The sequence below is a fragment of the Mauremys mutica genome, chromosome 1 (assembly GCF_020497125.1).
Source record: "Mauremys mutica isolate MM-2020 ecotype Southern chromosome 1, ASM2049712v1, whole genome shotgun sequence".
Taxonomy (NCBI): domain Eukaryota; kingdom Metazoa; phylum Chordata; order Testudines; family Geoemydidae; genus Mauremys; species Mauremys mutica.
The window spans coordinates 374,445,139-374,469,994 of NC_059072.1; the positions used below are offsets into that span (position 1 = coordinate 374,445,139).

A 24,856-nucleotide genomic window follows, 5' to 3' on the forward strand; every position below is an offset into this window, starting at 1 on the left:
GTTCCACGTTTCTTCTCCCAGCTGTTTCCAGCTCATATTTTCTCAAGACAGACGTGAACATTGCCTTTTTTACATAGTCACTCTACTTTTGCATGTCAGGCTTTAACCTCCCTGTGCTGTATTTTTTCCACATGTAAAAAGGAGGCAATATGTGGAGTTGTGGAGGCTTTAATTGAGGCTAGACTGAGGGCTTGTCTATACTTACGGCTAAATTGGCACTGATGCAATGACTATGAGTAGGCAATGTGATGTGGCCATTAAAAAAGCTAATGCAGTCTTGGGATGCATTAGGCGAGGTATTTCTAGTAGGGATAAGGAGGTGCTAGTCCCGTTATATAAGGCGTTGGTAAGACCTCATTTGGAGTATTGTGTGCAGTTTTGGTCTCCCATATTTAAGAAGGATGAATTCAAACTGGAACGGGTACAGAGAAGGGCCACTAGAATGATCCGAGGAATGGAAAGCCTGTCGTATGAAAGGAGACTTGAGGAGCTTGGTTTGTTTTCCTTAACCAAAAGAAGAATAAGAGGAGATATGATTGCACTCTTTAAATATATCAGAGGGATAAATACCAGGGAAGGAGAGGAATTATTTCAGCTCAGTGCTAATGTGGACACGAGGACAAACGGATATAAATTGTCAGTCAGGAAATTTAGGCTTGAAATTAGACGAAGGTTTCTAACCATCAGAGGAGTGCAATTCTGGGACAGCCTACCGAAGGAAACAGTGGGGGCGAAGGCTCTCCATGACTTTAAGATTAAGCTAGATAAGTTTATGGAGGAGATGGTATGATAGGATAACGGGCTTAGTCAATAGGTCAATTAAGTGCCACACTGGTAATTAGTACGATGGGTCAATGATAGGATATTGTTAGCCTTTTTCCAGAGGGTCTGGCTGGAGAGTCTTGCCCGCATGCTCGGGGTTCAGCTGACCACCATATTTGGGGTCGGGAAGGAATTTTCCTCCAGGGTAGATTGGCAGTGGCCCTGGAGGTTTTTCGCCTTCCTCCGAAGCATGGGGCAGGGGTCGCCTGCTTAAGGAGTGGGTGGATCGGCTTATGTGGCCTGCATCTTGCAGGAGGTCAGACTAGATGATCATAATGGTCCCTTCTGATCTTGAATTCTATGATTCTATGATGCAGCGGTTTTGATTTAGCCGGTCTGGTGAAAACAAGCTAAGTCGGTGGCAGAGCACTCTCCCATCGTCATCTATACTCCACCTCCCTGAGAGGCGGAAGGTAAGTCAGCGGGAGAACGTCTCCCGTTGACATAGGTCAACTTACAGCGGTGTCTACACTGTGCTAAATTACGTCGACTTCAGGTACGTAACTTGCGTAACTGAAGTAGCGTAACTTAGGTCGACTTACAGCTTTAGTGTAGACCAGCCCTTATTCCCAGTTCTGTGAAAGAAAAATAATACTTAGCTCTTTTCTTCCACAGGACTCAAAGCACTTTACTAGAGCTAGTTGAAAAAAGTTTGATGGAACTATTTTGCATCAGAAAATGCAGTTCCGTTGAAATCAAAACACTTTGCAAAACTGACACAATTTCACTGAAATTTAATTTAGGGCAAAAAAGGTGACTAGCCTCCCCCCCCACCAATAATATCAAAACTTTCTGTTCTGACACTTTTGAAATGAAACATTCAAATATTTTGTTTCAATATTGACTTTTTTAAATTTTTATAATGCAAGAGTAAAAAGTATTAAATTCAAACGGAACAGTCATTTCAAAAGGAAAAAATCAATCTGAAATTTTAAAAAATATTCTTTCACAGTGAATTTTTAAATTTTTCAGTTTAGATCCCAGAGAATGAAACCATTTTTAAAAAATCTCGTAATCCTTCTCCAAATGGAATTTCTGTTCTCCACACAGCTCTGCATTTTACAAAGGAGGGTGAGTATTGTTATTCCCATTTTACAGGTGTGTGTGTGTGGGGGAAACAAGTGCAGAGAGGGCAAGTGATTTGCTCAATGTCACCTAGCAGGCCAGTGGCAGAACGGAGAACCGAACCCAGGTCTCCTGAATCCCAGTCAGCGCTTGAGTTCTAAAACAACAGTGCCAGAATGACAGTCCAGTCCTTACGATAACTGTAAAGTAAACTTCACTTCAGTTATTGGAAGTACCACAACGCCCTTCCGGCTCTTCAGAAATGTGCCAGAACAACATTCCGGAGCATTCCAGCATGACTCGAGCCATGCACTGCTCCAATGACTACATTACACTACTGTGAGAAGGCAGTCCACACCTGGAGCGACCTTCTGTGGCAGGTCATGATATGAAAGGCATGCCTCAGTTTCCCCCTTCAGGTAACCCAACGAGCTCCACTTCAGGCTCTTGCTTAAACAATACCCCTCCTGGGGAACCAGTGTATCACCAAACATAGTGCGATTAGCCTATAGCAAAAGTCCCAAAGCAAAGTTCAAATAACCTCCCACAATGCATGCAGTCCTTAAAACTCCACTCTTTCCAGCAGAAACGTTCTACAGCCTCCCTGCTGGGAGTACCCCCTCGCTATACTTCAGTGTCTTCCACCACACCTTGCTCCTTGTCCATCCTCCCCTATTCCTCTGCCAGGACTGCCATTTCTCCCAGTCAGAGTGCAACCCTGTCCTTCCCAGCAGGAACCCTCACAACCTCATTGGTGGGAGACCATCCTTACCAGGGGAGCATCCCTCACTCCCCTGGGTCCAGCTCTCTGGTGTGGAGATGTCTGTGGATAAGTCTCTCTGCTGCTCCCATCCTCTTAACTGGCCAGATAGGAGCACCTGTTCCAGCACAGAGGAGCTCAGTCTACTTCATTTATTGGGGCCAGCCACCCTGTGACAACTGCCTATCGAGTATGAAAGATCCACAGATCCTTCCCTGCTCATGCTCCTACGTGGTTAATCTGTGCTATCCTTTTACAAGGCACACATTACTTATTGCACCTTTATTCGTGGGGAGGCATATTTGACATGCAGCTTCTGCTCCATCCCCATGCCCAAGCTAAGATGTGGGGAAGCCATGTAGGGGGAGGAGGAAGGGAGATGGCCTAATTCCCCCATACTCCCTTGCCGCCAATGTCGGGGCCAGGCATTTTAGAATCTAGGGATGGAAGGCACCATGCCTGCCTTTATTGTTATGCGTTTCCTGGCAGTTCCTTAGTATAAAGCAGGATAATGAAGCAGGATCAATGTCTCACCAAAGACACAGTCTAATTGCAAGTTAAATAATTAACTCCCTAATTTTATTTTTATAGCCTGATTGGCATCAAAAAAGTGTCTTTTAGCTACAGATGTGAGTGGTTTCCTTGCTAGGGACTAGAATTTCATTTGGGAATTCTGTTGCAGTAGTTTGCCAACTATGGAGACCTGTGTCCTTAGAGAATGTCTTAGTCTCTCATGTCATTAAGGCCACAAATCTCTGAGGCTGAACAAAGCTGAACACACCAGTATTCTTGTAAACCCAAATGTGTGGGTGCACTCAGGGGTGAAAGTAACTTACAGGACTTACCAGTACTGCCGGAGTCCTGAGGGGGCGTGGCCTCATCCAGAAGAGGCTTGGCCTCTCAAGATTTAAAGGCCCTGGGGCACCAGCTGTGGCTGGGAGACCCAGGGCCTTTAAATCAACCAGGGGCTCCCAGCTGAAGAGGTACCTGGGAGCCCTCCGGGGCTCAGGGGCAAATTAAAGGTCCTGGGGCTCCAGCCGCTGGGGGGAACCCCAAGCTTTGCGGGGCTGGAGCAGGGATTTAAAGGCCCAGGGCTCCTGCCGCTGAGGGGAGCCCCGAGCCCTGTAAATCCTGGCCCCAGCCCGGCCGCCAGAGCAGTGGCCGGGATTCAAAGGGCTCTCGGCTGCCCGCAGCCGTGGGGAGCTCTGAGCCCTTTCAATCCCCGTCATGGAAGCTGGTGCGGTCCAGCATGGCGTACTGGCTCTTGCCGGTACGCCGTACCAGACCGGACCGGCTTACTTTCACCTCTGGGTGCACTTCTCTTCCTGTTCCTGGGATTAGGGGTGACTTGTTTCCTGGTCTAGGAATGTGATCCCTAATCATGGCTGTGAGCAGACAAAGGCCAGACTTATGGCACAGTCAGTGAGAAAACTAGGCTCCGTAATAGTTCTTCAGTACCATAAATCCATTTTCATATTGTGCTCAGAGGGATCCCAGTAGAGGCCTGTAGCTCAGTGAATCCAGCCTTTGGGGCTCTGTGAAATAACTATTTCTCTTCCTCTTCTTTCCTTTTCCTACTCCCTTCCTACCTCTACCCCCAACTAAAAATCACCCCCCTCAGCTGCACACAATCCATGTAACTAACACAGCTGTGCCAATTCTTCACCATACTCATGCTGCAACCACATTCCCTACCTTTCATCTGTTTGTGTCTTCAAATTTAACCCCTTAGTTCAAGGTTTTCCCCTTATCTAATTTGGTACCACGCCCAGCTTAATGGGGCTCCAGCCCTGATTATGGCCTTTGGGCACCACATTTGTACTACTCTGCCAACTACTAAGGGGGAAATCCCTGTGTTTTCCAACACTCTGTTTGGGGCCAATCCTGGAAGGTGCTGAGAGATGCTGAGCATCTTCAGCTCTCATTTTGGAAGTCCCATCTCTGAGAAGTGCTCAGCACCTTGCAGGATCAGGTCCTAAAGGAGAGCAGGGCCCTTAAGAAGAAATAACCCCTGCCTTGAGGCAGACAAAATCAGGTAGTAGTGGGAATTACTTTACCACTCTGTTCCTGTGCTGTTGCCAAGCACTGAAATAATGCACATCATGGACTCTCACGCTCACATACACATGGCCCGAGTCTTCTCTCACCTTTGCATCTGTAAATTGGGAGTAACTCCATTAAAGTCCTTGGAGTTGCAGGGTTATAAAACTGGGGCAGGTGATCCCAGACTCAGGCCTCAGCCCAAATCTGCTGATTAGGAACTCATTGGACCCTTATAGGAAAAGCCCTATAGAATATAATAGGGGTGAAACCAATAAGCTTATGCGGAAATGTAAAGAGGTTTTCTAGAAATGACTTTAAAACACACACACAGAATTTTAAACAGAAAATATTAAGCTTTTGATAGGATTTTGAACCACACTACAGAATTCTATAATGGATATAATTCTCTATTCAATTTAATAGGATGGATTTAAAGAACGTATAGAAAGTGTATCTTTTTCTATAGGATTCTTAACCACAAGGATGGCAACACCCACCCTCTGTTGTGTAATATCAATATGGTGTTGTGAGAACATGTACTGCTCTGTTGGGGCCCATTCCACGCTCCATAATAGTGGTATCTTTCCATTGACTTCAGTGGGCATTGGATCAGGCCCTAGATGATAGGGTCACTGCTTTACTGACCATTACTTGTCTTCCCAGTTTTAATAATGCTAGTGCCATGTGTGGCTTGTCTGTAATGTTTTGTTGTAAAAGGAAAAACTTTTTCTGGCTGAAGGGCCCACTGTCTAACTTGAATTTTTTATACTGAAAATGGCCACTAAGAGAAAAATGAAATACCCGTAAAATAAACCCAGTAGTCACTAGTGGGCTGCTGCTGAAGAGAATTTGGCAGGGGCTGAAGGTGTCACTGTGACAAACAGCAGCATCTCTGCCAAAGCAAACTGTGTCTGATTATTTGGGATCTGGTCCCATGTCCATTGAGTCAATGGAAAAATTCCACTGATTTCAATGGGTGTTGGAATTGGTGAAACATAAATGAAGACATTGTGCAGTGTGTACACACAATGCTTCATACCTGGCTCTGTGACACCAAGTTATGTGGGGGTGATACTTCCTAACAGATAATGGCCAAGGGGCAGCAAAGGTTGTTTCTGAGGGGGATGTGGATAGCATTCACTACCAGGCATGCACCCTGAACCTAGTGATTAGGAATTCCCTGGATTACAGTAAATTCCCGTCGTTATCTGCTGGGTGGGTGATCCATGCACATCGTTATCATTATATCCAAGTCATTAAATATCTGAGGATTATTATTATTGTTATTAGGATAGCACCTAGGAACCTAATCAAGATGCAGAGCCCCGTTGTGTTAGGCGCTGTACAGACGTGTAACAAAGAAGACAATCCCTGCCGCAGAGAGCTCACCATCTAAACGATTGTCAGGATGTAACAGGTGGACAAAATAGTCAAACGGGCTGCGGGTGGATTGGGAGGATGAGGTAATGGTAAAAAATACAGAGTTAAGCAGAAAAGCAGGAATCACAGCTTGTCATTTGCCTAACCAGTGGCAGATGGCAATGATCTGTAGGCATCATAGCAGAGGTAGATTTTTAAAAAGAGATGGAGAGGTAGCATTATGAAGGCTGGTTCAGTGATTAGGGCACCAGATTAGGACTTGGGAGACCTGTGTTCTGCTCCACACGACCTTGCTTCACTACAGACTTTCTTTATGACCTTAGGCAAGTCACTTAGCCTCTCTGTGCCTTAATTTCTGATCTGTAAAATGGGAATAATAGCACTGCCCTTCCTCCCAGGGGTATTGCGAGGATAAACACATTACAAGATTATGAGATGCTCAGATACTACAGTGATGGGGGCTGTATAAGTACCTAAGAGAGAAGCTTTACAGATGGTTTGATGGTCAATATCAGTGTCTCTCAACCATTCCAGACTACTGTGCCCCTTTCAGGGAGCTCATTTGTCTTGTGTATCCCCAAGTTTCACCTCACTTAAAAACCACTTATTTACAAAATCAGATATAAAAATACAAAAGTGTCACATCACACTATTTTTGAAAAATAGCTTGCTTTCTCATTTTTACCATGTAATTATAAAATAAATAGATTGGAATATAATTATTGTGTACATTTCAGTGCATAGTATATAGAGCAGTATAAAGAAGTCATTGTCTGTATGCAGTTTTGGTTTGTACTGACTTCGCTAGTGTTTTTTATGTAGCCTATTGTAAAACTAGGCAAATATCTAGATGAATTGATGTACCCCCTGGAAGACCTCTGCGTACCCACAAGGGTATGCGTACCCCTGGTTGAGAACCACTGGTCTATATGGCAACAAAGCCTATGGACTGGAGCCACTTCTCAAAGCAAGGGCAGTTTTTTTGACCTAGTTTATATGAGAACTGGCTAATTATAGAGCTCTCTCCATTTTATCTGGGTCAAAATATTCCTTCCAGTGTTTTTCTGTGAACCAGTTGTTTCTAAATACTGATAAAGACAATCTATCTCTGTCCTCTTGCCTACTTCTAGAGCAGCTCAAGGCCCCTTGAGTGACCCTTTCACTCTGCAAAGGAAAGCCTAGCGCCCATTAGTCTGTTTGGACTAAACATTTATCGGCATGTCAGGGGGTGTGAAGATATCAAAGATGCTGCCTGACCTCCTTACTGCAAGTGGAAGTGGCTAACGAGGAGGGGGAAGATTATGACTGCATGAGCGATACCTTTATCTGCTACTCAATCATTCTGACCTGTAAATGCTAATGTATTTTATTGAATAGAAATCCTGCTTCAGCAGAGTGCTTATGCACATTCTCATCTTCGAGTCAATGTACTTAAGCATGTGCTTAATGTTAAATACATGTTAAATGGCTCTGCTGAACAGGATCGCAGTACTTCAGAAAGGGGATGGATGGGGCCGTTCTGTAGGCCTAGGCCAACATTTTTAAACCTGCTGCTTAAGAATAGGCTCTACATAAAAAGTGGGGCTGATTTTTCAGAAGTTCTGAGTCTGTACAGCTGCCAATGACATTGCCTGGAATGCTGCGCTCATTTCTGGGCGTCTCATTGCCTAAAGCCTTAAACAAACTGGAGCCAGCTCAGAAAAGCGCAGCAGAAGGGGATGGAGAGACTGACATGGGGGAGAGACAGAAATTACCAAGGACGCAGCTCAGCCTTCAACTGAATAGAACTTACTCATCTAAATAACCCCATTGACTTCAATGATTGTATTTGTGTGCCCAAGAACTACGCCACGTGAGAAACAGCTCCAGGATCAGGCCCTAAATCAGTATGCTGTTGCTGACTAGTGGCTAAGGGTGGACATGGTGCTCGTTCACAAACAATGGAGAGTGTAAACACAAAGGGAAGAGGAAATATTTACTGCACAAGAGGCTATAATTAGGAGTAATGGGATGAAATTAAGGGAAGAAGAACATAGGCTGAAGGCTGGATCCTGAGAGGAACTGAGTATCTGCATCTCCCCTTCCAGGCCCTGAATACCAGGAAAAACATATAAGACCTATAAGGGCTCGTCCACATGGGGAGTTTGTCCACAGCAAGGCATGTGTGAATCTGCAGCGCACCAGCCTGCCGCACACTAACTGGCAGCATGGACCCTGCTGCCACGCATTAGAAGTTCTGTAGTTTGAAACGGGAGTACAGTATGTCAAAACGTGCTACAGAACCTCCGGTGGGTCCACATGGCCAGTTAGTGTATGGAGGGTTTGCTCGCTGTAGATTCACACCCAGCTTGCTGCGTGCTAACTCTCCATGTAGACAAGCCCCAAGTAACAGGTGAAATAGTCTCCTGTTGGGAAATGTTGGAAGCCTCATCCTTGGACGCATTAAAACTAGACTGCACAGAGCGCTACCCAGTACATTATAGGGAACAATCCTGACCTGGTAGGCAGACTGGGGTGACTCAATGCATCTTTTCCCCTTCTCTGATTTCTGTGATTCTTTGGGATATCACATCCTCGTGCACAAAGGGAGTGAAAGTGTTTTCTCCCTTTCAGTCTGGAGGGATCACTAGAGTGTTTGACTAGGTCGTAATCTCTACTAATCCCTTCTGACTTTGTTCTTTCCTCAAAGAGGCTTTTTTAATGCACAGCTAATCCCTGTTTCACATGTAAATATAGATAGCTCATGGGTCTCTAAAGATTATGGATGCCCCTTTTGGCCAACTGTATCTTTTAATAGCATAGGGTGCACTTAATTGGATTAAGATCAGCAAGAGTATTTCTGAAACAGGTAACACAAATTCATGCACCTCGCAAGGGGAAGGAAGAAACAGCATTCTTGGGGTGAATTGTGTTACAATAACAGTGTGGCAGGTAAGATGGCAGTTTACTTTGTCTCCTTGCCCTATGTGGTCAGAAGGTAAGATGAGCAAAGCAGCCTGCTGAGAATAGAGTATAGAGGCTCTTTTCACTATAAATCCTTATAGATTTGGTAACATTTATGGCTTCTGAACTTGATTCACCCTGTCTGTCTAGATCAAGGTTTCTCAATTTGAGACTCATGACCCCTAGTGGTGTCAAGGGGTCGTGACCTTCCAGCCCTCTTTATATTGTTAAATGGGAGCAGGATCCCGGCTATATCCCAGCTGGATGCCCACACCTTGAAAACTCCATGCAGTTCTGGTCCCCTGATCTAAAAAAAAAGGTATATTAGACTTGAAAAAGGTACAGAGACTGTCAATACAAATGATTAGGGGTATGGAACAGCTTTCATGTGAGGAGAGATTTAAAAAGACTGGGGCTGTTCAGCTTGGAAAAGGGATGACTGTGGGGGGATATGAGAGATGTGACGTCTATAAGATCATGAATGGTGTGGAGAAAGTGAATAAGGAAGTGTTATTTACCCCTTCCCATAACCCACAAACCAGGGGTCACCCAATGAAAGGTGGTTAACCTGTAGCACTCGCTGCCAGGGGGTGCTGTGAAGGCCAAAAGTATAACTGGGTTCAAGAAATGAATTAGAGAAGTTCATGGAGGATAGGCCCGTCAGTGCCTATTACCAAGATGGTCAGGGATGTAACTCCATGCTCTGGGTGTCCCTAAATCTCTGACTGCCAGAAATTGGGACTGGACAACAGGGGATGGGTCACTCAGTAACTTGCCCTGTTCTGTTCATTCTCTCTGAGGCATCTGGCACCGGCTGCTATCAGAATACACGACACTGGGCTAGCTGGCCCATTGGGCTGACCCAACATGGCCATTCTTATGATCTGATAGTCTCACCACTGCCCTCCCTGGGGGTTCCACCAAAGGTACGTCCAGACTGCTCACCGGATTGGTGGGTAGCGATTGATCCCCGAATGTGCTCCCGTCGACTCCGGAACTCCACCAGGGCGAGCGGCGGTAGCAGAGTCGACGGGGGGAGCTGTGGCCGTCGATCCCGCTCTGTGAGGACGGGAGGTAAGTCGAAATAAGATACATCGACTTCAGCTACGCTATTCCCGTAGCTGAATTTGCGTATCTTACATCGACACCCTGCCCAGTGTAGACCAGGCCCAAGCCAGCCATTTGTAGACACGAGAACACAGGAGCCCATTTGACAGACTGTACAGGGGGCATGCCGAATCAGTGCACCCTCTGAGTCTGCTGGCCAAGCCCCACTCCCTGGACAAACCACTTGTTGAGCGGCACTATCTAGTTGTGGGCCTCCCAGTGCAGCAGGGATTATGGTTGCCTTGTGCCACATTGATGAGCTGTGACAGGGTAGTCTGCCTCTTAAGGGCAGTACTGCCTACTGGTCAGTCCTCCCCATCATATGGTGTGGCTCTTTAAGAGACTGGGGTGGTCTGATACACAAAGCCTGAGGAGATATGGGGAGAGAGGAAAGGGGTCCTAGGAAGAAGTAGCATTTAGAAGGAATCTTGTTACTATATCTTTAGGACTTGGAGAATTGCAGAGAGGGTAGGGGTAGGGCTCCCTCTCACCCAGCCCATAAGGAATGAGGTGAGAGAAGGGCCCAGCATAAATGCTGGCTCCCTCCTTCACAGCAGGGCAGATGCCTGTAGCTGCTGCAGGGAGTAAGAAGGCTCCTGCAGGGCCCTGAGTTAGCCGGGTTAGACAGCAGCAGGACTGCTATAGGGGAGGGTCTGCCTCCTGAACCCCTCCTGCCTGAAGGTGGAAGGACTGATTGGGAAAAGGGCCGGCTGGGGGAGAAGCTGCTTGAGGCTCTACATCTGGCCCAAATTACAACTGCTGCTCCAGGGAAGAGTGCAAGGAGGCTCCTGTCTTAAGGAGAGGGACAGAGGGATTGTCTGAGGTACAACCCAGCCCTTGGAGAAGGGGTGGAACCTTGTGATCAGAGGAAGAAACTGACCAGGACTCTTACATGGGCACAGAGCAGCTAAGTAAGTGAGTTACCCTCTCCAGAATGAGTGACTAAACCAGACCTGCAAGGAGAGGTTGAACTAATCTGGTCTGGATAATTGTCTGAAAAGACCCAAGGGGCGCTGAGTGCGGTGTGCGTGCAGGGCCACGACAGGCCACAAGGGGGCATGCTGGAGAGACACACCCTATCACGCTATCGTCCATGCCGACATTCCTCCACCAGGGTGTGCAGCAGCAAATGCTGGAGCTGACTCTCAGCGAACTGAGCCTTCTGTTTTAATTCTTTGCTCTCACCCAAGCAAAGTTAATTCTTTGCTCTCACCCAGGACATCATACTATTAAAACTCATGGATGGGAGTATTTTATCCAGTGTGGACGTTGAGCTCTAGATTTCAGAACTGAGCCTGCTGTACAAATTGTGCCACGAGGCTCTGTTCTCTGCTGCTCTGCCCTCACACATCCACAGGGCAGTGTTTTATTCCCCATTAGTGCTATGAACTAGCACCACTGGCATCACAGATTGCGCACAAGGGGTTTCTTTTTGCCAGTACATAGTGTCCATCAAAGAAGGTGTATGATTGTCAGAGAGATTCTTATAACATCCTTGGGCTTGGCTACACTTACAAGTTGCAGCGCTGGTGGAGGCTTTCCAGCGCTGCAATTACACCCCGTCCACACTTGCAGGGCACAACCAGCGCTGCAACTCCCTGGTTGCAGCGCTGGCTGAAAACCCATCCCGGTTGGGGTATAAGGAGTGCAGCGCTGGTGATCCAGCGCTGCTCAGCAGGTGTGGACACTCACCAGCGCTTTAATTGTCCTCCAGGGAATAAGGAGTTATCCCACAATTCCTGTCCAGCCACTCTGCTCATCAGTTTGCACTCTACTGCTCTTGCCTCAGGTGACCCGCCCTTTAAATGCCCCAGGAATTTTAAAAATCTCCTTCCTGTTTGCTGCAGCCAGGTGTGGAGTGCAATCAGTTAATCTTTACAGGTGACCATGCCTCCACGTGGCAAACGAGCCCCAGCATGGAGCACTGGCGAATTGCAGGACCTCATTAGTGTTTGGGGGGAGGAAGCTGTGCAGTCCCAGCTGCGCTCCAGCCGTAGGAATTACGATATCTTTGAGCAGGTATCAAGGTCCATGCTGGATAGGGGCCATGATCGAGACGCACTACAATGCAGGGTGAAAGTTAAAGAGCTGCGGAGTGCCTATTACAAAGCCCGCGAGGGGAATCGCCGATCTGGAGCTGCCCCCACAACCTGCCGTTTTTACAGGGAGATGGATGCGATACTTGGGGGTGACCCCACTGCCAATCCCAGGACAACGATGGACACTTCTGAGCAGGCTGGGGGACAGGAGGAGGTGGATGCGGAGGCGGCGGGGGGGGGGAGGAAAACGCGAGTGAAGCTACTGGGATGGGGGAAGACACCCCAGAGTGGGCATGCAGCCAGGAGCTCTTCTCAAGCCAGGAGGAAAGTACCCAATCGCAGCAGCCAGCAGTTGCAGAAGGACAAGCAGAGGAGCGGGTTACCGGTAAGCGGCTTTTATTTTCTGGGTGGAAATGTTTCTGGAGAGGAAGGGGGTTTAGGGCTGCATGCATGCCAGCCTAGATGTGGAATAGCCCATTGATGTGGTCTATCACGTCGCGGTAATCGGCTGCAGTGATCTCAGCAAAAGTTTCAGCCAGAGCATGGGCAATATGCCTGCGCAGGTTTATAGGGAGAGCCACTGTGTTCCTTGTCCCAGTCACGCTGACGCGTCCGCGCCACTGTGCCGCGAGGGGTGGGGGGACCATTTCTGAACACAGGGAAGCCGCATAGGGTCCAGGGCGGAATCCACATTGCTGTAAAAGAGCCTCCCGCTGTTCCCTAGTGACTCGCAGCAGAGAGATATCTTCCAGGATTAACTCCTGTGAAAAATGTTGGGAGACTCTTTAGTGAAGAGATAGGGAGATAGTGAAGATCACCCCTGCAGCTGCATCTTCACTCAACCCCTCTATCACTCCAGATTACCCGAAGCAAGCACCCCTCTATCACTCAAGCCCCACTTCTCCCTCTATAAGCACCCCTCACTCACCATTTCGTGGCTTCTGTTGTGTTATGTGTGTGGTAAAAGAATGCTAAACTGAGGACTAAGAACTCCCTCAGTGTAGCAATTAATGTCTGGAGATAGTGAATACAATGCTGCCCTGTTAAATGTATACATTTCTGGCTTTCTACAGTGACCTTGACTGCTGGACTGAGCAGATGTACCACAGCACAGAGGCTGCACAATTTGAGGAAAAATCCCCGAAAGAGCAAGGAGGACATGTTGAAAACTGTTCTTCATCACTCTGCTAGAGAGAGTAAAGAATTGAAGGAGTGGAGAGAGAAGGAAAGCAGGATCCGCAAGAGAAATGCAGTGGCCAAGAGGAAAAGCACAGAGCGGCTGCTAAGCATCCTGTCGCGCCAAGCGGACTCTATAGAGTCACTCGTTGCCATGCAAGCAGAGCACTACCGTGCTACTCCACCCCCCCCCCCGTCCCAAAGCTTTTTGCCTTGTGCCCCAATGTCAGCTCAAACCACCTTTCCCCAGCATCCAGGTTCTTACCACCACCAGCTGCCTCCAACACCTGTACGTTCACCAACCAGCCCTGATACCTACCACCCTTACCCTCTGCACTCAGCCCCCATCACCATGCAGTATATGCACCCTGAAGTGCAGGATTCATTAAACAGCACTCCAGACAGGACATATGCAAACTTGTGACTGTACAGTTCACCAACCCACACCCCTGCCCTCTTGTGTTCATGAAATGTTGTGTGTCTGTCAAGGAAGTTTTTTTCTTTTCAATAAAGCAATTCTTGGCTTTGAAAACAGTCTTTATTATAGCAGATAGTGAAAGATACCTTAGCCCAGTAAAGAAAGAGGCACTGCAAATCATTTTAGGGATAATAGAATAACAGTGTAAACAGTGCAATTCACTCCCATGCAAGGCAGCAAACATTACTGTTGGCTTTCAGCCTCAAATTCTTCCCTCAAGGCATCCCTAATCCTTGAAGCCCTGTGCTGGGCCTCTCTATTAGCCCTGCTCTATGGCTGTGCATATTCAGCCTCCAGGACTTGAACCTCGGTGGTCCATGCCTGACTGAATGTTTCACCGTTCCCTTCACAAATATTATGGAGGGTACAGCAAGCGCATATAACCGCGGGGATGCTGCTTTCCCCCAAGTCTAGCTTCCCATACAAGGAACGCCAGCGTGCCTTTAAACGGCCAAAAGCACACTCCACAGTCATTCGGCACCGGCTCAGCCTGTAGTTGAACCGGTCCTTGCTCCTGTCAAGCTTCCCTGTATAGGGTTTCATGAGCCAAGGCAGTAACGGGTAAGCGGGGTCTCCAAGGATCACAATGGGCATTTCGACGTCCCCTACTGTGATCTTCCTGTCTGGGAAAAAAGTCCCTGCCTGCATCTTCCTGAACAGGCCACTGTTCCGAAAGATGCGTGCATCATGCACCTTTCCAGGCCAGCCTGTGTAAATGTCAATGAAACGCCCGCGGTGATCCACAAGCGCCTGGAGAACCATAGAGAAATACCCCTTACGATTAACGTACTCTGATGCCAGGTGGGGGGGGGGGCCAGAATAGGAATATGCGTCCCATCTATCGCCCCTCCACAGTTAGGGAAACCCATTTGTTCAAAGCCATCCACAATGTCCTGCACGCTCCCCAGAGTCACGGTCTTTCTTAGCAGGATGCGATTAATTGCCTTGCAAACTTGCATCAAAACGATTCCAACGGTCGACTTTCCCACTCCAAACTGGTTCCCGACCGACCGGTAGCTGTCTGGAGTTGCCAGCTTCCAGATTGCAATAGCCACCCGCTTTTCCACCGTCAGGGCAGCTCTCAATCTTGTGTCCTTGCGCCGCAGAGTGGGGGCGAGCTCAGCACACAGTCCCATGAAAGTGGCTTTTCTCATATGAAAGTTCTGCAGCCACTGCTCGTCATCCCAGACTTCCATGACGATGTGATCCCACCAGTCAGTGCTTGTTTCCCGAGTCCAAAAGCGGCGTTCAACGGTGCTGAGCATTTCCGTGAATGCCACAAGCACTTTAGTGTCACATGCGGCAGGAGAATCGATATCGATATCATCGTCAGACTCCTCACTATCACTTTGGAGCTGAAGGAATAGCTCGACTGCCAAACGTGTTGTGCTGGCGACACTCATCAGCACAGTCCTCAGCAGCTCGGGCTCCATTTGCCACAGAAATCGCGATTCACACACAGAGAGTAAAACAGAAAGACACTCACAATGGCGCCAAACGTTGCTGGAAAGAGTGAATGCTGGGATGTGAAGCGATGCACCACGGGGCGTTGGCACAGGAAGCGGAATGACCCGCACACTTCCTTCCCCTTCCCACAATACTCAGCTCCAAAATGGGACGAGGTGCTCTGTGGGATAGCTGCCCACAATGCACCTCTCAATACAGCGCTGGAAAGTGCTGCAAGTGTGGCCACACTGCAGCGCTGGTAGCTGTCAGTGTGGCCACACTCCAGCGCTGGCCCTACACAGCTGCATGACCAGCGCTGTAACTCCCAGCGCTGCAACTTGTAAGTGTAGCCAAGCCCCTTAAGTATGTTGCCTTATAATATACAGATATGACCTAGCTAACTCTCAGTCGAGAACAAGGTAAAATTCAGTGTAGAGTGAAATAAATGAACAGTGTGGAGTGAATAAGCCTATTTTTTGGCTGCACCACCCCAGTTGCTATTAATCTGTCATTTGAAATTTAATGTTGCAGACCTTATACGTTGGTGCTTTTCCAAAAAACCAACCAGAATCAGTCTTCCATTTAGAATTTTTTTTTTGTAACCCTACAGTGGGTTTTCAGTAGATCCTGGGAGAAATTTTCATACTGAAACACCATCTTAATATCTGAAATTCAAGCCAGATGTGCCACCTTTTGTGCAATAAAAAGACAGGATGGAAATGTCAGCTGAACTGGAGGAGGGACCGGTTCACATCCTGGAGGTAAATCCCAGAAAAGTAACAAGGTGTCAGACTATGGAGTAAAAGAGAAATAGGCACATTCCCAAATGTAAAGACTATAAGTGTGAGAGGCTTTAAAAGCAAACATAGCTGAAGTGAGATGCTGTAATATCTAGCTATAAACTGCACAGGAAGGACAGATGAGGTCAGGGAGGTGGGGGACTATGCCTAAAAAAATCCATAGACTAGTGCAATCGCACTTTTGGACAGAGTGGATCACTGTCATGCACATACATGCAGAGCCCCGATAGAGATCCCTGTCTGGCTGGGTGCTTCCCAGTCTGTTGAATTTGGAGCTCAGCTCACTGGGCCCTCTGTGGTCTTTAAACTTCTTGAGCCTGCACTACCCCTGGCTAGGGCTGTAGGCTCACTCTCTGAGTGCAGATCCTCTGTTTAGCCCCTCACCTGGGAGCTGGGAACCCACAGTCTGGCTGCCTTGCTCCTGGACTAGTGCTGATCCCTCAGCCCTGGTCTACACTACGAATTTAGCAGCGTTAGATCGATTTAACCCTGCACCTGTCCACATGATGAAGCCATTTTTGTCGACTTAAAGGACTCTTAAAATCGATTTCAGTACTCCTACCCGACGAGGGGATTAGCGCTGAAATCGACCTTGCTGGGTCGAATTTGGGGTAGTGTGGATGCAATTTGACGGTATTGGCCTCCGGGAGCTATCCCAGAGTGCTCCATTGTGACCGCTCTGGACAGCACTGGCCATGTAGACAGGAAAAGTCCTGCGAACTTTTGAATTTCATTTCTTGTTTGCCCAGCGTGGAGAGCTGATCAGCACAGGTGACCATGCAGAGCTCATCAGCAGAGGTGACCATGCAGTCCCAGAACTGCAAAAGAGCTCCAGCATGGCCTGTACGGGAGGTATTGGATCTGATCGCTGTATGGGGAGACGAATCTGTGCTATCCGAACTCCGTTCCAAAAGATGAAATGTCAGAATATTTGAAAAAATCTCAGAGGGCATGAAGGACAGAAGTTATAACAGGGACCCGCAGTAGTGCCGCGTGAAACTTAAGGAGTTCAGGCAAGCCTACCAAAAAAACAGAGAGGCAAACGGCCACTCCGGGGCAGAGCCCCAGACATGCCGCTTCTATGATGAGCTGGATGCCATTCTAGGGGGTGCCCCTACAACTACCCAACCCCTTTGCTCTAGGAATTATTTTGGGGAAGTTCTCTGGCCTGTGTTATACAGGAGGTCAGATTAGATAATCCCAATGGTTCCTTCTGGCCTTGGAATCTGTCATCTTGGCAATGGTTAGTCTGCTTGTGTGTAGAGATCATAGTCTGTAATGCTGACCAATATGTCTCACTGTTTCTTTGTACTCCTGTGTTGTCAGTCTCCATTTGTTGTCTCTTGTCTCATACTTATTAGATTGTAAGCTCTTTGGGCAGGGTCTGTCTTTTTATTCTGTGTTTGTACAGCACCTAGCGCAGCAGGGCCCTAGTTCATGACTGGGGCTCCTATGTGCTATGACTATACAAATAATAAATAATAAGTTGAATCCATTAAAATAGTAATAACGGGTGAGTTCTATTATCTATCTATGTCATGTCAAGAACAAGCTTTAAAAAGATATTTCTCAACACCTTTATTGTTTGCTTCTTGGAAAAGCTAGTTCTAGAGCACACAAGAGGAGCGATGTAGGAGACTACAAGGCTGCACAGATGTTCTTGAGGGCAGAATTTTACTTGCAGATTTTTTATTACAGCTAATTAATGTATGAGCCAGAAAGAACTCAGATTAATTTTGAAATACAAGAATGGGTTGTCTTTCACTTGAAAACTGATAAATTCTGTGACGGATTCTATAGAGGGAGGATGCTTTAGGAAACTAGTTAAGTTTTGTATCCCTAGAGGTGATCTTTTTAAGTCCTCCACAAGTCTGGCTCGCCACACATGTGGTGGGGCAGGTCAGGGTGAGGGAAATGCATTGGCTCCACCTGTCCTAGAAAGCTTTTGCAGAAAAGTTAATGAAGCATCTGCCCGTGTCCCCTTCCACAGGGGTCTCTGCAGGAGGGGTAGGGGCTAGCCCATTGATCTCAGGCAACCAGTGACTTCCCACCTGCCTTCAGAATGAGCACTGAAAATCACCTTTCTATGATTTTTAATTCATTTTCTGTAATAGAGAAAATATTTTTGCCACCGCCTAAAGGTGGGTTACCATTCAGACAATGAGACTCAATTATACTAGGAGAAATGTTACAAGACCAACATGTGTTGGCTAGCACCAAACCTGCTCTGTATAATTTTGCTGATCTGATGTGAAGCAAAAAATGAGATCTGAAGATGTGAGACACAATTGTAGGGTTGAAATGTCCTCTTCCATTTCTTATTCCAGTCTCAGATATCTAATTCAGACTGTAAATGAATTTTCCATGCATGATATATGCCATGAGATGGTTTCAATCCATTACCTTTAAGTTATTTATATCTTCTGCAGGAAGATTTCAATAAGGAGGTGAGGAAGGACTGGCCTATTTTCATGAAAATAATATGAGAAGGGGAGAAATGGACATTGAATATATTCCATAGTCTTGAGAGTGCAATAAACGTATGTCTCTTGCAGCTCAGAAGATAATAGTGTCTTATTCTCTATTATATCATCTAGAAGACAAATATTTTCCTGAATCCATAGTTTCTAATGCATTGTTGATGTTTTGTTTGAAACCTCAAGTTGAGTCATAAAGATATTTATTCTAAAGCAAATCAGACTGTCACTTTCAGCTTTGTGTAAAATACTAAAAACTTTAATAATGTTAAATAGAATAGGATTATTGTCCAAAGATTTCAGGAGATTCCCAGTAACAGTAACAGAGATATTAAACCTCAGTGCTGCTTGTTTTTCTGTAAGTAACTGGGAAGGAAAGTTGCAACTCTTTTCTTTGTGAAATAATTGTTCATCTAGGCACTGATCTGATCTACATCTGTGCCAGGACGGATTTCCATCCTTAAAGGTTTTTAAGGCCCAGCTTGACAAATCCTGGGCTGGGATGATTTAGTTGATGTTGGTCCTGCTTTGAGCAAGGGATTGGACTAGATGACCTCCTGAGGTCTCTTCCAACCCTAATATTCTATGATTCTATGCCCTGAGAATCTGGGAGCCCCAACAAGCCACTCGATCCCTTCCCTTTTCTCCTGCACCAAGTGGAAAGTCGGTGCAGTGGAGAATCATGGAAAGCAGTGGTGCAGAATTACCCACAATGTCCTGCCAGTGTGCCTGGAGGAATCACCTTTAGGGCAGCATGGACTAGTGTGGGTGGTGTGGGCTGGAATTCATGGAAGCTGAGTGCCATTCCTCCTGCAAGTACCTTTCCTGTGCCATCATTAATCTGAGTCACTATCATTGATCATAGTCCGCAAGATGTGAGTTAAAATGAAATAACTATTAAAAATAAACCTGTCACTTTCATGGGTCTACAAGATGTGCCCACACCAAAACAGAGTGATTCTCTGATCTTGTTACTGTGACCCTGATCTTTCCTGACCCTATTCTTTAATTCATTGGGCCAGGTTTTCAAAGGGCTCCGGGGTCAGATTTTCAAGCGCTCAGCACCCACAACGGAGGCCTGATTTTCAAAAGAGTTCAGCTCCCATTTAGGCACCTGTCTAAGGGCCAGATTTCCAAAAGTGCTCCGTAGCTAACTTCTCCCATTTTGATACTGATGGTCAGATTACCAAATAAGATCAGCAATGAATGGCCACTTATTTGGGTTCCTAGGTGGGAAATGAGCACTTTTGGAAATCTGGCCCTTGGGGTCATGCCTCAATTAGAATTTAAAGGGAAGATTTTTAAAAATACCTAAAGGATTTAAGAGCATAGGTCACTGACTTTCACTGGGGCGTGTACTCTTATATCCCTTGTGTGCTTTGCAAATCTCCTTCTAAGTTGTTTGGGGAAAGGAAAGTGGGTGGGATTTTCAATGACTCGGGAGCACAATTTTAATGGGACTTATGATCCTGAATCTCCTATGTGCTTTTGAAAATCCCACCCCAGTATCTTTCTGTTTGCTCCGTACACAGCCTAGCACACTTGTGCATGCACTATGGAATAATAAACGAGAACAGTGTATTGGGAATGATGCATGATATGTTTTAGATTATAACAGAAATGGCAAAATATTGGATTCTTGATTAACGATCCTGGTTAAGTGGAGGAGCAAATGTTATGATGAAACTGAGACTCTTTGTAATTATTTGCAGACAGATTACCACTATGAATACACAGAATGCGATAGCAGTGGATCCAGGTGGAGGGTGGCTGTCCCAAATCCGTCGGCGGAGTGCTCTGGGTTACCTGACCCTATGAAAGGAAAAGAATGCAGTACGTTTACACTTTTCATTTTACAGATCTTTATTAGTAATGTATATTATTTCCCTGGTTTAATGTTACTGCACTGGCATAAACCATTGACACGGGTTAATTATCAGTTAGAGAGGCAATGTGGGCTATTGGATAGTGCACTGGACTGGGATTCAGGAGATGGGTGCTATTTCTAGCTCTCCCACTGACCCTTATGTGACCTTGAATAAGTCATTTCCCCTCTCGCTGCTTTTGTTCCCATCCTGTCTTGTTTATTTAGACTGTAGGACAGGGACTGTCTTTTATTATGTGTAACCCACAGGTGAGTATGTGGTGCACGTTCCCCTCTATGTTGATCTAGAGATTATATGAGTCTGTCACAGCAACACTTAGGCAACCACAGCTCTGTAGCTCCTGCCTCTGTGCAGGCTTCTGTTTAATACATTTAGGACTTTTCTCCACTGTATTATCTCCAGCTGGATATGCCACTTGTTTTTCCCTTTTTTCCTCTGCTGAGTACTTCAGTCAGTCTCAGCTTTCCAGGATCTCAGGATGCCACTCCATTCAGTGAGAACAGCTGGTATTGTCCAATTTTTGTGTTCATTTGGTTTTCTCTGTGGTAGGTCTCCTGGTTTAACTTCGACAAACTTCTGACTGAATTCTGATGGTTAAAGACTTCTTAGATTTGGCACCTCTCGGACACGCATCCTTTAAGGATAAGGATAGTTAAGCTCTGGAATAGATTTCCAAGGGAGATTGTGGAATCCCCATCACTGGAAGTTTTAAAGAACAGGTTAGACAAACACCTGTCAGGGAAGGTCTATGTTTACTTGGTTCTGCCTGAGTGCAGGGGACTGGACTAGATGACCTCTCGAGGTCCCTTCCAGTCCTACATTTCTATGAGTCTGTAAGTAGAATTTCAACACATCTAGAAAAGTAATCAATGGCTTTTAGATAGGTATGACCCCTGTCTTCACCAGGTCTAGTGCTATTCTTTACCAAGGTCTGTCCAAAAATTACTGTAAGTAGGAGAAACTCATGCTGTGTCTTTCTGGACATTCTACAAAGTTAGTGTAACCTACATAGACGGGAGGTAAGTCAATTTGCTTACCAATTCTGTGCTACAAAACTCCTCTGACTTAAAGTATTTGCAGAGACCTGGAATTCATACCTTTGTGAGAAACTACAGCTGGATTTTCTGTAAGAACCTTTTAAATACTAAAAGTGGAAATTATAATGGTGTTCACTTTGTTTTTCTTCTTAGGAATCCAGTACCAGTCTTCATCATAATTCTCTCTCTCTCTCTCTCTATCTCTCTCTCACACACACTCACACACACACACACACACACACACACACACACTCTTACACACTTTTTACTGAATAACACTCCAAAGATAAACTGTTACAGCACAGCAGTTACAATGCAGCCTAGCTAAACTAACATCACTAATTAGAGGGTTTTTATTTTCCTTTAAAATGATGTGAGTAGTTCCACTGACATACCTGTGTGAATAGCGGCTCACCAATGAGGGAGTAAGGGTTCACATTCTGACACTTAATTCTTTTTAACATTAAATTTAGACCTTTCATTTGATAGAGCAATAAGCACCTTATTATGCTACCCTAAGTCGCAGGAGGTAGTTTCTTATTGCAGGAGTAGTTCCACTGATCTCAATGGAACTTTATGCAGCATTGAGTACTGTTCAACCTGAGTAAGCATGGAAAAATGGGACCCTGTCAAAAGCAGTGGATTTCACTTTATTTAGGAAGGCAAAGTTTAGTAAAGTCACCGGTCGCAGCTAGCATTCAAAGGCCACTTATAATGAGCTGGGTTTTTTCTTTAAAAAAAGAATATGTGCGCACAAACAATGTTAATTGTTTAAGTGACTTAACTTTGACAATAGAAAAAAAAATTGATTGTAGACCTAATAACAGAGAAGAATTTGATCAAATGCAGTCCAGTGAAGTCGTTGACAAATTGGGCCAAATTCTGTGCTCACTTAACCCCAGAAAGGCTGAAATAACTCCACTGAAATCAATGGTATGATTCAGTTCTGAGGCCTGCGTTCAGCAAGTTATTTGAGCATGTGCCTCGCTCCATTAAAGAGGGGCTGAAGACCCATTTAATTAAAAGTTAGGCGCATGCTTAAGAATCTTGTTGAATGGTGACCTGAGAGCAGAATTTGGCCAGATCTGTTGTTAGGGTTGCCAACTTTCTAATTGCAGCAAACCGAACACCCTTGCCCCACCCCTTCTTCGAGACCCCACCCCCCACTCACTCCCTATCCCCTCCCTCTGGGTTCTGAGCTGGGGCAGGGGGTTGGGGCATGGGAAGGAGTTTGGGGTGCGGGCTCCAGGTGGCGCTGTCCTCAGGCAGCCCTGGCATTTCCCAGGGATGGAGGAAGTCTGCACAGCTCCTGGGAAGTGGTGGTATGTCCCTCCGGCTCCTAGGCGGAGGAGCAGCCAGGAGGTTCAGTGTGCTGCCCCCACCCACAGGCGCTGTCCCTGCAGCTTCCATTGGCTCTGGTTCTTGGCCAATGGGAACTGCAGAGCCGGTGCTTGGGGCAGCACTTGCGGATGGGGGCATCACATGGAGCCCCCATGGCCGCCCCCCTGCTTAGGAACTGGAGGGGCATGCCAGCTGCTTTCCAGGAGTTGCGCAGAGCAGGGTAGGAAGACTGCCTGCCCTGCTGCAGCCAACTGGACTTGGCTGGAATTGCCAGGGTCCCTTTTCAACCAGGTGTTCCGGTCAAAAACTGGACACTTGGCAATTCTATCTGTTGTGCCTTTGCTCTGTTTATTTGTAGAATTTATTCTGACTTGTGCAATCTACTTGTAGGCAATCACCGGAGGGGTCACAGATTGCCCTGCCAAGTACAGTGCACTATAGACAACAATTGAGATAAATGACCGTTTTAGTGGTTGGGGATTTTATAACTCTTGAAGGCAAATAAATGACTGGGACAACTTTGATTTTAACTGATTCTGCTTTTGGGAGTGGAAACTTGTTTATAGATTCCAAGGCCAAAAGGACCATTGTGATCATCTACTATGACTTCCTGTATAGCACTAGACAAAGGACTCCCCAAAAATAATTCCTAGAACAGATCTTTTAGAAAAACATCCAGTCTTGATTTAAAAATTGTCAGTGATGGAGAATCCATTACAACTCTGGGTAAATTGTTTCATTAGTTAATTACTCACTGTTCAAAATGTACACCTTATTTCCAGTCTGAATAGGTCTAGCTTCAACTTCCAGCCATTGGATCATGTTATACCTTTCTCTGCTAGACTGACAAACCATTATTAAATATTTGTTCCCCATGTAGATACTTGCAGGCTATAATTCACCCCTTAACCTTTCCTTTAAGCAAACTAGATTGAGCTTCTTGAGTCTATCACTATAAGACATGTTTTTTTTTTAGTGCATTAATCATCCTCTTGGCTCTTCTCTGACCGCTTTCCAATTTATCAACACCCTTTCTGAATTGTGGGCTCCAGAACTGGACACAGTATTCCAGTAGTGGTCACATCAGTGGCAAATACAGAGGTAAAAAACTCTGCTCCTACTCAAGATTCCCCTGTTTATGCACCCCAGGATCACATTAGCCCTTTTGGCCACAGCGTCACACTGGGAGCTCATGTTCAACTGATTATCTACCACGACCCCCTCATCATAGAAGATTAGGGTTTGAAGAGACCTCAGGAGGTATCTAGTCCAATCCCCTGCTCAAAGCAGGACCAACCCCAACTAAATCATCCCAGCCAGGGCTTTGTCAAGCCTGACCTTAAAAACCTCTAAGGATGGAGATCTGTCCTGGCACAGGATGGAGATCCGTCCTACCACCTCCTTAGGTAACCCATTCCAGTGCTTCACCACCCTCCTAGTGAAATAGTTTTGCCTAATATCTAACCTAGACCTCCCCCACAGCAACTTGAGACCATTGCTCCTTTTCCTGTCATCTGCCACCATTGAGAACAGCTGAGCTCCATCCCCTTTGGAATCCCCCTTCAGGTAGTTGAAGGCTGCTATCAAATCTTCCCTCACTCTTCTCTTCTGTAGACTAAATAAGCCCAGTTCCCTCAGCCTCTCCTCATAAGTCATGTGCCCCAGCCCCCTAATCATTTTCATTGCCCTCCGCTGGAATATCTCCAATTTGTCCACATCGCTTCAGAGGAGGGGAGGGGGGGACCAAAACTGGATGCAATACTTCAGGTGTGGCCTCACCAGTGCTGAGTAGAGGGGAATAATCACTTCCCTCGATCTGCTGGCAATGCTCCTACTAATACAGCCCAATATGCCATTGGCCTTCTTGGCAACAAGGGCACACTGCTGACTCATATCCAGCTTCTTATCCACTGTAATCCCCAGGTCCTTTTCTGCAGAACTGCTGCTTAGCCAGTTGGTTCCCAGCCTGTAGCGATGCATGGGATTCTTCCTTCCTAAGTGCAGGACTCTGCACTTGTCCTTGTTGGACCTCATTAGATTTCGTTTGGCCCAATCC

At 46.3% G+C, this 24,856-nt stretch overlaps 1 protein-coding gene across 1 annotated transcript in view; it reads left to right on the top strand.

Annotated features, from left to right (window-relative positions):
* LOC123375171 (endosome/lysosome-associated apoptosis and autophagy regulator family member 2-like) overlaps positions 1–24,856 on the top strand; it is a 151,573-nt gene that overhangs the window by 46,741 nt on the left and 79,976 nt on the right. Inside the window, exon 2 of the mRNA XM_045025893.1 lies at positions 20,249–20,369. Coding sequence (XP_044881828.1) covers positions 20,249–20,369 — 121 coding nt within the window. The remainder of the gene's footprint in view (positions 1–20,248; positions 20,370–24,856) is intronic.